The sequence below is a fragment of the Lacerta agilis genome, chromosome 14 (assembly GCF_009819535.1).
Source record: "Lacerta agilis isolate rLacAgi1 chromosome 14, rLacAgi1.pri, whole genome shotgun sequence".
Lineage (NCBI taxonomy): Eukaryota > Metazoa > Chordata > Lepidosauria > Squamata > Lacertidae > Lacerta > Lacerta agilis.
The window spans coordinates 25,157,794-25,169,848 of NC_046325.1; the positions used below are offsets into that span (position 1 = coordinate 25,157,794).

The 12,055-nt window shown below is 49.8% G+C and overlaps 1 protein-coding gene across 1 annotated transcript; it reads right to left on the bottom strand.

The window, feature by feature from the left end:
- Positions 1 to 30: 30 nt before the first annotated feature.
- On the bottom strand, positions 31 to 3,960 carry ZBTB45 (zinc finger and BTB domain containing 45). Its single transcript, XM_033170452.1, has 2 exons — positions 2,317 to 3,960; positions 31 to 909 (listed from the first exon to the last, which is right to left on the bottom strand). Exons 1-2 carry the CDS (start codon positions 3,866 to 3,868, stop codon positions 350 to 352), a joined length of 2,112 nt encoding a protein of 703 aa, XP_033026343.1. The 5' UTR covers positions 3,869 to 3,960; the 3' UTR covers positions 31 to 349.
- Positions 3,961 to 12,055: the final 8,095 nt, after the last annotated feature.

Here is a 12,055-nt window from a genome sequence, read left to right on the forward strand (position 1 = left end):
TTGACGGCGATTGGAGATCTGCCTTTCCTTTTATGCTAAGGATGGGCTCTGCCACTGAGCTACGGGCCAGGAATGACATGGACAGCATCAGTGCAGATTCACCCATGTTCCTGCCACCAGCAACTTTTACAGGCGGTCGATGCTGCGGCCTAATGACGCAACGACGACGCTGAGACTCTCCCCTTGAGAATTCACAGCCTGGCTTGTGCGCATGGCTGCCCTGTCAGTAGGAGAAAGCTACATCCTATGTGGGACAGCCTTTTTAATTCTCAAGATGCTGGAGCCACAGTCAACGACAACTGCTGGATAAAAGAAAAACTCATAAACGGAGGTTGGGGGAGATAAAGCCTTAGGCTGTGTGAGGCTGCATGGCTGCCTCTGAAGCAGGGTCCCCTTTCCAGGCCGCAGCCGGTCCTTCGCCAGCCGCTTCCCCTTTCCAGGCCCCCATACTGCCTTCCCCAGGGACGGGATCCCCCGCTTTCCACGCGGCAATGGCCGTCTCAGCAGACGGTTCCCCCGCTTTCCACGCCGCGGCAGAGACGGCAATAGTCCCCTCGGTGGCAGAGGCCGCGGCAGCGATGCTCGGCTTCTCTTTCCAGTCGGCGGCAGATGCAGCCACCCCGATGGCTCCGGGGGCGTCGGGCTGCCCGCCCTTCCAGGCCGTGTGGGTGGTCATGTGGCGCTCCAGCAGCGTGCGGTGGGAGAAGTACTTGTTGCAGATGCAGCACTGGAAGCGCTCTGGGCGGTGCGTGCGCATGTGGACGTTGAGCGAGCTCTTCTGGGTGAAGCGCTTGCAGCAGATGGAGCACTGGAAGGCCCGCACCCCCGTGTGCGTCACCATGTGCTTCAGCAGGTAGTCCCGCAGGGAGAAGGAGCGCCAGCAGATGCTGCACTGGTGGGGCTTCTCGCCTGTCGCGGGGAGGGAAAAGCACAGCGGGTCAGCGGAGAGGACACGGAACCCCCAGCACTGGAACCCGGAAACTGCCCCATGGCGCTGGACTGAGGGGGACATCCCTCCTTTGGGGATGATGCCCTAAACAGCTTTGGTCCTGGTATACCTGAAGGAGCGTCTCCACCCCCATCGTTCAGCCAGGACCCTGAGGTCCAGCTCCAAGGGCCTTTGGCAGTTCCCTCATTGCAAGAAGTGAAGTTACAGGGAACCAGGCAGAGGGCCTTCTCGTCTGTGGCACCCGCCCTGTGTAACGCCCTGCTGTCAAATGTCAAGGAAATGAACAACTATCTGACTTAGAAGACATCTGAAGGCAGCCCTGTATCCAGTGCCGGATTTACGTATAAGCTAAACAAGCTATAGCTTAGGGCCCCACTCTCTTGGGGGCCCCCAAAAAAATTAAAGGAAAAAAAAACCTGGATATACATTCCCAAAATATAAGATAAAAAAACAAATAAAATAATACCTACATACAGCAACAGTGGCAAATGGCTTTAGATACTTATTGGGTCCATAAATTACCATATACATATATTCAACACAAAAACAGCGACAATTTGTTGTTGACAAAGGACAGCTGGACATATAAAGGGCCCCATTAGCTTAGGGCCTCATCAAACCTAAATCCGGCCCTGCCTGTACCTGGAAGTTTTTAATATGTGATGTTCTGTTGTGTATCTTATGTATTATGTTGGAATCCTCCCAGAGTGGCTGGGACAATCCAGTCAGATGGGCAGGATACAAGAAACATATTATTATTATTATTATTATTATTATTATTATTACCTATGAATCAAATGGCCCAAACATTGTAACCTGGCCTCGCTGTGAATTTATATCTGGCATCTAAATGTAGGTCTGCATTTATCTCTTGGGTACATAGTTATTGCAAGCCAGGCCTGCAACAAAATGTTGCAGCGTGGATGGCTGCTGTTCAGCATTCGCGTGACACACCCTCGCATTTTCTACTTATCCCAGACTCCCAACAGTTAGCGTTCTGTGGCCACTGAGCTTACTCAGTCCTCTCTGAGCTTTTGGGCAGGAAGGGGCTGCCTCCCTCCTTAAGGCTGTTTCCCTGAATGTTGTATTTCTGCAACCTCGGGGTTGGCATGTGCCCTTGAACCCTATTGCCTTTGGCTTGCCCTGGGTGGAGGACAGAGAGGGCCAGGTGTGTGTACAAGCTAGCCTACTGTACAAAGTGCAATTTGCATTCATGGCTCCACCCACAATGGCCTCCTGGCCCAACCAACCCCTGGAAGGTTTCTCCTGGAAGGGAATACTCCCCTCTGGATGAAAAAGGGTTCCTCGCCCCTACCATACCCCCAGCAACACCCTCCCAGGAAGCCCCACCTCATAATGCCCATTACCAGAATGGATGAACATGTGCTTGGTGTAGTTTTTGCGGGAACTGAAGGTTTTCTGGCAGTGGCTACACTGGTAGGAGGGCTCTGAGCAGCGCGAGGGGCCAGGCTGTTGGCTCTGCTGCTCTCCAGCGCCATGCAGGGGGCCTGTGACCATGGCACCAGGGCTGAGCTGCACCATGTTGCTGGCACCGGCGTCTTGCTGCGGTGGTGGCGGCGGCTGCGCCTGGATGCTGTAAAAGCCCTGGGCCACCGCAGCCGGCTGGGGCATGTGGAACTGGAAGATGCTGGTGGTGCTGGTGGCCGTGCTGGCGCTGCTGACCTCTGCCTTGAGCTCCCGTTGGATGCCCAGAGAAGAGACGAAAGTCAAGCCCCCGCTGCCGCTATTGCTGCGGGGCGGAAAGGCTGCGCCGCCGCCAGAGGGCCCGCCCAAGTCCTGCTTGAACTCTCCCGCCAAGCTCCTCAGGTTGGAAGCCTCCAAGCTGCAGTCCGAGTGGAACTTCTCCCTGTCCCGCGCGGCGGAAGCTGCCGCCTCTTCGCCACTTTCCTCCCCCTGCCAGGATGGGATGAAGGACTCTGAAAAGACATCCTGGTTCCCAAAGAAATCCTGGCCCTCGGCAGTGGCATAATCCAAGTGGAGGCTCTCCTTCCTGCCGGCCCCGCCGGCACTCCCAGAATCCTTTGCTTCCGCCTCGTCGCTGAAGCCAGCAGGGAAACTTCCGCTCCCGCCGCACTCAGGGAAGCAGCCAAGCTTGGCCTCCCTTTCTTCCACCACCACCCCCTCCCGGCCTTCCCCACCAACACCCTCCTCCTCGTCCTTGATGATGACAGGCATAGTCTCGGACAGCTGAAGCCTCACCGGCTGGCGCTGCTTGCGGCTGTGGCAGCTGGGCGTGGCCTCGGCGGGGTGTAGGTACGGGCCCCCCGCCTCCCCATCGCTTATGCCCCCCTCACAGGCGGCCGCCCTCACCTCCCTGTGCTGGGAGGAGGAGAGGAGGTCGCGCAGCTTGTAGCGCACCTCTGAAGCGCAGAGCAGTTTGGGGGGTTCCAGGTGGGAAGCGTCAAGGTCTCCAGGCCGCGAGATGCTACCAAGCGCCTCTTTGGCTGGCTGTTCTTGGGGCTTAGCTGGGAGGACCCTGGGAAGGGAGAGGGGCACCGGAGGCGGGGCAGTGGGAGGCTTGGGGCTGCGGCTTTGAGAGATGATCTGGGTGCATTCGTCAATGACTGTCTTGATCTGCAGGATGGAGGCGGCTGTGAGGATCTGCAGCGCTTCTGACTGGGCCACCACCAGAGAGCCGCTGTACATGAACTCCACCAGCTGGCGGACCACCTGGCTGGGGACCACGGGAGGGACCTCGATCTCCGAGTAGCCCAGAAGCAGCTTGTCGTGGAAGAAGGGGCTGCCGGCGGCCAAGACACAGCGGTGAGCACGCAGTGTGGCCTCCTGGATGTGCACTGTCACGTCGCAGAAATGCCCGCCCAGGCGCTGCCCGTTCAGCGTCTCCAGGAGGGACTTGCTGAAGTTCTGGAGGTGGATGTAATGGACGGCTTCAGCCATGCTGTTCCACGTCCCTCACTGGGGCAGCCGGAGCTTGAGATCCTTCCGAGGAGCAGTGTGCATCCCACGCGGACAGTCGAAAGGCAGACTCTTCTCGTACAAAGCCTGAAACACAACATTATTATTAATTGTTGTTTTTACCTGCCCTCCCCCAGAATATTTTTTTTAAAAACTAGTGTAACGCTCGCTGGTATTTAACCCCGAGTAAATTAGCAAAAATGTATATGACAAGTTCAAATGTTTGTTGGAAATGTAAGGAAAAGGAAGGCACCTTTTATCCTATGCGGTGGAACTGTAAAGTGATAAAGGAATTCTGGGAAATGATATACAGTACAAAAAAAATGTTTAAAATAACCTTTGTTAAAAAACCAGAAGCGTTTCTGTTAGGAATTGTAGGTGCAGAGATACCAAAGGAACTGAAAGGACTGTTTATGTACACTACGACAGCTGCAAGGATGCTGCTTGCCCAGAGCTGGAAAGGTGACAAGATGTCTACTAGGGCGGATTGGCAGAAGAAATTATTGGATTACGCAGAGATGGCAAGATTAACCGGGAAAATCAGAAAGACCACTGTAAACACTTGAACTTTTTAGCAGGCTTCAAATAACCCCTGCAATGATACATAGACTTTGGATATAATGGAGGGTGGTAAATTAGATGGACATGTAATATGCAGTAAAAAAAGTTATTTAAGAACCCACGGAGGGGAGGAGGTAAGTTTTGGGATTCAGAAGGATCTTGTGCAAAATTCTAATATTTGTAATAACATTATTTGTGTGAGTGAACTTGTAAAACCATTTTTTTAAAGGGGCCCCCTGAAAACACACATCTCAGGTGTTGAAGGCAAAAAGGCAGAACAGAAATAGAAGATACAGCTGATTTAAGGCGCTGCAGAGTAGGAGAGTGGCTGACATAACAAGACAGTCAAATTGCCTTCCAAATTTCTCTAATGGAGGAGAATCCATGGAAAATTTGTTAAAATTAAAATGACTGCACCTCTGCTATTTTTTTCTATTTTGAGAAAAAGGGAGATAAACCACTTGATCCTACACAGAAAGAGAAATACCACCAGCAGCTCACAATGATAGACAGGGGAATGGATCCAGGGGGTCTGGGACCCAGTTAAAAGGTCGTGATTTGGACAGGAAGAAAATGCTTTTCTCTGGAAGCTGCAGCTGGGCGCCTCCACCCTCTTTTCACCGGGAATCATTTCCCAGGGCAACAAAACACCTCTGAGCCCAGGAGCTTTGACACACCGATAGCTCCACCAGCAGCAATGAACTCTCTCCACCCACCCGAGGAAAGAAATCGGGAGCTGCTGGGCTTCAAATCCGGCCAGAATGCAGCACCATGCAGAAGCCCCGCCTCCCCCTCGGTGGCGAAATGCGCTCTGTCCATGCTCAGAGGCGCACTCGCCTTCCTCGTGCGCCCTGAGTCCTGCCTCTCCACCTGCCCCAAAATCCGGGCTCTCCTATTCGGAGGAGACCCAGGAATCATCCGGGCTCCCGTCCGCTACCTGGGAGCCGAACGATGCACGGGATACTTGGGAGCGGAGGGAAGGAGGGAGGGGCGGGGCAAAGGCCGGGTGGGCGTGGCTTGCGCCCCGGGCTGGGGGCGGGGCCCCTCTCACCTGCCGCCTCGTCTGCCGCCAGGACTGGCCGTGCCGCCGCCGCTGCCTCTTGCCTTCCCTCCCCGCGGCCTCCTTCCGCGCACGTCTCTTTCCTCCCGCCGCTTCCGTGCCGCCCATAGAGAAAGAAAGGCTAGAGGCACACGCGCGCTGTGGCTGCGGGGGGAGGCGGGGAAAAACACAGCGCTCCTGTAAGAAAGCAGATTGAACTCAATGGATGATAACGGCAAGGTTCAATCCACCTGCATATTCTTGCATTGCAGGGGGTTGGGCTAGATGACCGTCGGGTGTCCCTTCCAACTCTGCAATCCTACGATTAGATTTTAAATATATTTTTATTAAAGATTTCTTGGTTTACAAAAGTATGTGCAATGTCTCATTTTTTCATATTGCGTTTTCTACAGATCAAGTTTCATTTGTTGTGAGACATTAGTGTTACGTTCTGCGATCCTATAGTTTTGAGTACCTCGGCTTGGCTGCTGCGCTCATTCGGGGGTGCGCACGGGGAGCGGCGGTGCTCCGCCTGGCGGGAGCCCAACGTAGACGCAGAAAGGAAGCGAACGGAAAGCAGCCGGATCCCGAAAGATGGGTGTTGCGCGCCCTTTCAAGCCTTCGCCGACCGTCGGATTATGGAAGCGGCGTACTTTCCGCACTTCCATGCCCTACCTATTGGCAACCCCCTGAAACTCGGGATAGCGCGCAGTGGGCCTGCTGTCCAGCGAAAGCGGCGCGGGGCTCCTTGGCCAGGTTGGACGGCAGGCAGCTCAGGCCGCCGCTGACCATTAAGAACAGAAGGAGAGCCCGGCTGGGTCAGGCCGGCGGCCCCTTCTCACCGTGGCCGAGGAGGAACTAGTGAGTAGGACCCGCGCCCAGCCAGGGGCACTCTCTCTCCCCTTCCGTAGTTCCCAGCTGGCAACCCTTGTCCGCCTTAATTGGGGCTGATGGCGCTTAGTCCTGGTGGTGCATCATCTGGCCTGCACAGCCTTACTTTATCCCTAAATAAGGCTACATTTCCTCGAGTCACTCTCTCGGCTGAAGCCCCACTTTCGCTATTAGCGCTGGGTTAGTTACAGGGCCGTCGTAAAACGCTCCCCCAATTTCCCCCTTCCTCCCGCGCAACCTGCCAAATTCTGCAGTGCAGGGCGGTGTTGCTATAGGCGCACATAGTATACACACAATCTCGTGATAACGAGACTACACTGCAGGGTTGTCGTAAAGTCACTGTCTGCCACATCTCCCCCCCCCCCCCCGCGCAGTGAGCTGGAAACAGCGTGAGGTCTCGAATTCTGACTTATTTTCCTTCGGGAAAAAAGGGCGTCAAAAATTATTCCGGAAGTCCTAGTGTCAAGCAGGGGAAGTATCACTCTTCTCCTTTTTTAAAGTCTATGTGCTCGCCGGTCAAACCCGTAGCGGATAAGGGGGGGGGGGGGAATATAGAGGGGCATCATTGTCTTTTAGACGATTTCCGGGTTCTCCTCGAAGACTATGTCTTCCGGAGCAGCGTTAGCGTATCCCCTCCTAGCAAATTTTTTATACAATATTAATTAGCTCCGATTGGGTACTAGCAAGGTAGCAGTCAGGAGAAATGCTTCTGCTCTCTTTAAACCTGGACACTTAAATGTGTGGAATGCATGCATTTGGAGGCGTTTTCTAACAATTTTAGAAATTAACCCACCAGATGCAAATTCCAAGCCTCCCCATGTTATATGTTGAGGAAACTGAAGTTACGAGAGAGGAGCTCGTGCCTCCTGGCAATCTAGCCCAGTGTCAGTATTGCAAGTTCCTAGTCAGGTTGAGGCTAAGGCAAATTTACAACAACCTTGTAATGTAGTCGAGTGGTTTGGATTATTTTTCAGCCAAATATACAAAACACTCCCCAGGTTGCAGCAAAGCCAGAATACTTGAGTGGAGGACTTAGACCTCCCAGCCAGCCCCAACCCAGCACTCAAGAGCAGGTAGAAGCTTTCAGCTTATTTAACTTGCATGCGGTTATGTCTAAAAAAAACTACCCACCATCTTTGAACAATTTTAAATGATGTAAAATTTGCATTACAAAGAGCAGGACATTTGGTTTGTTTGTTTGTTTGTTGTTGTGCTGGTCCAATCATTGTTGCCCTAAAATTCAGCTCATTTTAAAGGGCATTTATAATTATAAAAGGAAAGAGGAAGAAAAAGAACAGTGGGCTGGCTTCAACTAAGTTCTACTTAGAGTAGGTCCCTTAAAATTGATGGACCTAATTAGTCATCTCCATTAAACGGTTGGATGCGGGTGGCGCTGTGGTCTAAAGTTAAACCACAGAGCCTAGGGCTTGCCGATCAGAAGGTCGGCGGTTCAAATCCCCGCAACGGGGTGAGCTCCCATTGCTCGGTCCCAGCTCCTGCCAACCTAGCAGTTCGAAAGCACACCAGAGCAAGTAGATAAATAGGTACCGCTCCGGCAGGAAGGTACAGCGTTTTCGTGTGCTGCTCTGGTTCACCAGAAGCTGCTTAGTCATGCTGGCCACATGACCCGGAAGCTGTACGCTGGCTCCCTCAGCCAATAAAGCGAGATGAGCACCGCAACCCCAAAGTCGTCCGCGACTTGACCTAACGGTCAGGGGTCCCTTTACCTTTACCTTTAATTAGTCATCTCCATTAATTTCAATGATTATAAACTACACTGTATAAACCATACAGTATACAGTATAAATCACACATTACGAATAAGATATGAATTAGATTAATATTAATGCTACTTGCTTTCATCATACAGGGGACAGAAGTGAGAGATATTGCTTGATTTCTGGAATTTTTAAGTCATCTGGTACGGAGATAGGTGGTTATAGAACTGAATAAGACTACTTCCTTTTTACAGGAAACAAATGGCCTTTTAATTTCGCCTTTGACATCTCCTGGTTGCATTTTGTCCTATTTTACCCGGTACTTAATCTCTCCACCCTTTGATGTGTGACGTAATAAGGGCAGCCGCAGTGGTGCGATAATTGCAGCCTATGTCCTGCTTTGAACCTGCATAACAGTTTTTCTGTTATAGTTTGGCAGCAATGAGGGCGGAAGTAGGCTAGAAAAGGAACTAGTGCCAATGCCCAATTAATGCCTCAGACAGCTTTTGTTTGCTGGAGGCCTGAGAATGAACAAGGCATGGAAGCAGCTATTGCAGGAGAGCATCGGGGGTAGGAATGGGCAAGGGTCAGAAGACGCCTGGCTTGCACACTCTGCAGATGCTGGTGTGAGAAAGAAGAAAACCCAAATGGTTCTGGCTCCAGCATTTTGTGGTGAGGAGTGGGGACTCCGGCACTACACCCTCAGGGGGCCTCCCAATCTGGAAGAGGAAGGAATTCTGTCCTCTGGTACTCTGATGCCACTCTATCAATTAAATAACCATCACCTACATCCCAAGCCAACTCCGACCTCTCTCACCGCCAAACGAGCCCAAGCAAACAACAGAGAACCTACATAAACAATGCTGACACCAAACCCTACTCATATCAAATAAAAAAGAAACACAGTCACCCCGCCCCACCTACCTCCCCGTCCCACCCACTTCTTCCCCCCTTTCCCCCTTTCTTTTCTAATGTCTCACCAACACTGACTTATAAAAATGTTATATGGAAAAGCTTGAGAGAGACATTGTACTACCTTTGAAAATCTTTAATAAAAATATTTTTTTTAAAAAAATAACCATCACCTTTCTTGGATTCTTTTTATAAAATGAGTTGGGGTGATGGGCCCTCTGCTGGTTGTGGGGTCCTGACAAATGCCCAGCCTTGCTACTCTTTGGAGCAAGCGCTGTAAAAATAAATAAATCCAAGCATATTTTTATAATAAGGGATGCCTTTGGAAAACGAGTGAGGTCCCAACTAAAGAAGAATGGCAACTTAAACTGATGGAATATGTGCAGCTTGTGGACCTAACATATAGAGTAAGAGAACAAGAAGAACACACCTTAAAAGAAGATTGGAAGTTGTTTATTGAATATGGGGGGGAATTGTGCACACTTGAAAACGTTGGCAGCGTTAAGATAAATTCAACAGTGTAAACAAGTTTTGATGGGTGAAATAATGGAATACTGAATGGTTTAGCTTATGTAAAATGTGCAGGGATTTATGATACGCAAAATGAACCATGGAAAGAGAAGAAGGGAAGTCATTTTAAGGTTGTTTAAATGAATATTCTAAAGTGTAAAACAGAAAATTGTGTGTCTGTGTGTGTATAATGCTTTCATACTCTCTGCAACATTCAGACAGCAGCGTGCACCATGAGTGGGAGGGAAGGCAAATAAACCAGCTAGCTTAACCCCTCCTGGAGTCTTCACTTCTGCCAGCAAATGAATGCCTTTATTTTTACTGGCTGCTTCCATTGAAACAGTAATTTAATCCTTGTAACTTGTAATCTTGTATTGCCTCTGGCCTCAAAACTGAATCTCAGCACCCTTCCCCTGATATGATTGATCTCTGTTCCCAAGCTGCCCGGAGCCAGCGCGCAAATCATTCCTGTCTTCCCAAGGTAAATGATAGAACTGCCTTTGTGCCTAGCCCCATCCCATTCAGTATGGACCGCCAGGGGAATCAAACACACAAGACTCTTTGTCTTGTATAGCACGCCTGACCTACATTCCTGAGTGAAGGCTCTTCGTTTCTACAGCGCAACAGGCTAAGAATCCAGAGGGATGAAGAAAACCTCAAGCAAAATCTCAGAGTGAAATGGAACATTAAGATTTTAATGGGGTTGCGTTTGTGGGTGGTAAAGATGAGTGTTGCAGGCTTGGCTAGTTCTCCCAAACATGCTGTATCTTTTCCTTGGGCTTCTGTTATCCTCCTGGCTTTTGGCCAGTGTTCCTCCTGCATGCCCCAAAACGCTCAAAAGTAGTTAAACCCTAAAGCATGTTCTTTGCTCTATAGCATTAGGATAAACATCCCCATGCAATTTTAAAAAATGTACAAGAGAAGACAAGTTTTATATATTTACTACTGAATCAAGCCAATCAGCCTTGAAGCAAGGTTCCTTCAGTCTCCTGGCTGATCATCCCAATTCTAAGGGTGGTTTGGGGCCACAATAACCGTTTTTGCTTGGGGAAAATCATTCTGACAAGTGCTTTCATTGTGGGGATCTTGCCAGGTCACACTATATAAAGCACACACACCAAAATACAGTTCTTTCCTGCCATTCTCATGGGTAAGTCATGGGGGAATAGAAGCCCACATGCGTGGAAAAGGTAGGGGAGTAGCGACATTTGTCCAATTATATTCATTGTTGTGTCATGTGTGTGAATGAAATTTAGTGCGATATGCTGGCGTATCCGTCAGAAAGCCACAGTTCCATAATGCCGCAGGTACTGCAATGTGAAAGGAATGTTAGAGAACAGGACAGAAGCACTACTAGCATTATAATCAAGGAAACTAGTGAAATATTCCCCATGTTGGAATGCACCCTTAGTGTTATGTGTGAACCCCACTCACAGGCCAACAAACAATGTCAATAAACCATGATCTGAAGCCCTAGTTTGTTACTGGATTACAAACTCTGTTTTAACTATGACTTGGTGTTATGTGTGAGACCAGCGCCCATCTTTAATCATGGTTTGTTTGGCCACCCCATCCCAGATGCTTGCTGGGCTACAAAGTAATGAGGCAAGAACAGCTGGGGAAATGAAACTAACTTTGGAGAAACAAGCCAGGGTTTCTCTGATCGGGTGCGAAATAACTCATGGTTTGTTACACTATGGCTTGGAGTTACGTGCAAATCAGGTCAGTGTCTACAGGTACCAAAACCTGCAAGCTGCCTGTAAAACTTATTTCAGGCTCACTGAAATTGCACTCCACTTCTAAAGCTATGTGGTACCTTCTCTGTTTATGTTCTCAGATCCAGCAGTGGGCTGTGTGGAGGGGGGGAACAGACTTCTTCACTTTTGTAAGCTGGACAAACAACTATTGCTTAACAAAAAAAAAAATCTGCTTCAAAATAGTGATAGAAAGATAGGTGTGGGGTGGGGCATTTCACACACACACACGTCAGATAGCGCATTTAATATTGCATGTCTGTCTGACCCCACTATGTACAATGTTTTCCTCTCCAGCCTGTGTGTATTTATATATTACTGAGGATAACACTTCATGTATGAGATGAAGTGGGTTCTAGTGTATAAAAGCTTAAACTGCAGAAGTACCTCCTTCTCCCTCCTCTCCTTCCCCCTATTTTCGCTCTCATTTTCCTTTCCTTGCCACCCGCCCCCCTGACACACACAATTAAAATGTCCCAGTGTTTTCTGCAGACCAGAAAGTCTGTTATCTGGAAGAAGAGCCAAGTGCTGACCCTAGCATGTAATTGCTGAAGTAGAATTTATCAGTAGCTTTCATGTAAGGCTCCATCAAAATTAAGGTGTGTCCCCCCCGTCCCCCCAACTAAATGGGTAAAATTAGTGTGGCAAAATTAAGAAGATTGTATTGCCACCAAGCACTGCAGCATCCAGACTGTCACTGTATTTCAATGGAATTCAGTCACATAACAGCAGTGCTTTTTTTCTTTTAAAAAAAAAAACACGTTTAGGGGTACTCTCATTTTTC

Coding starts and splice junctions, on each gene's coding strand:
- ZBTB45 (XM_033170452.1), bottom strand. CDS start 3,868: ATGGCTGAAGCCGTCCATTACATCCACCTCCAGAACTTCAGCAAGTCC. Junction 910..2,316: donor GCACATGTTCATCCATTCTG/GTAATGGGCATT, acceptor TCCCCGCGACAG/GCGAGAAGCCCCACCAGTGC.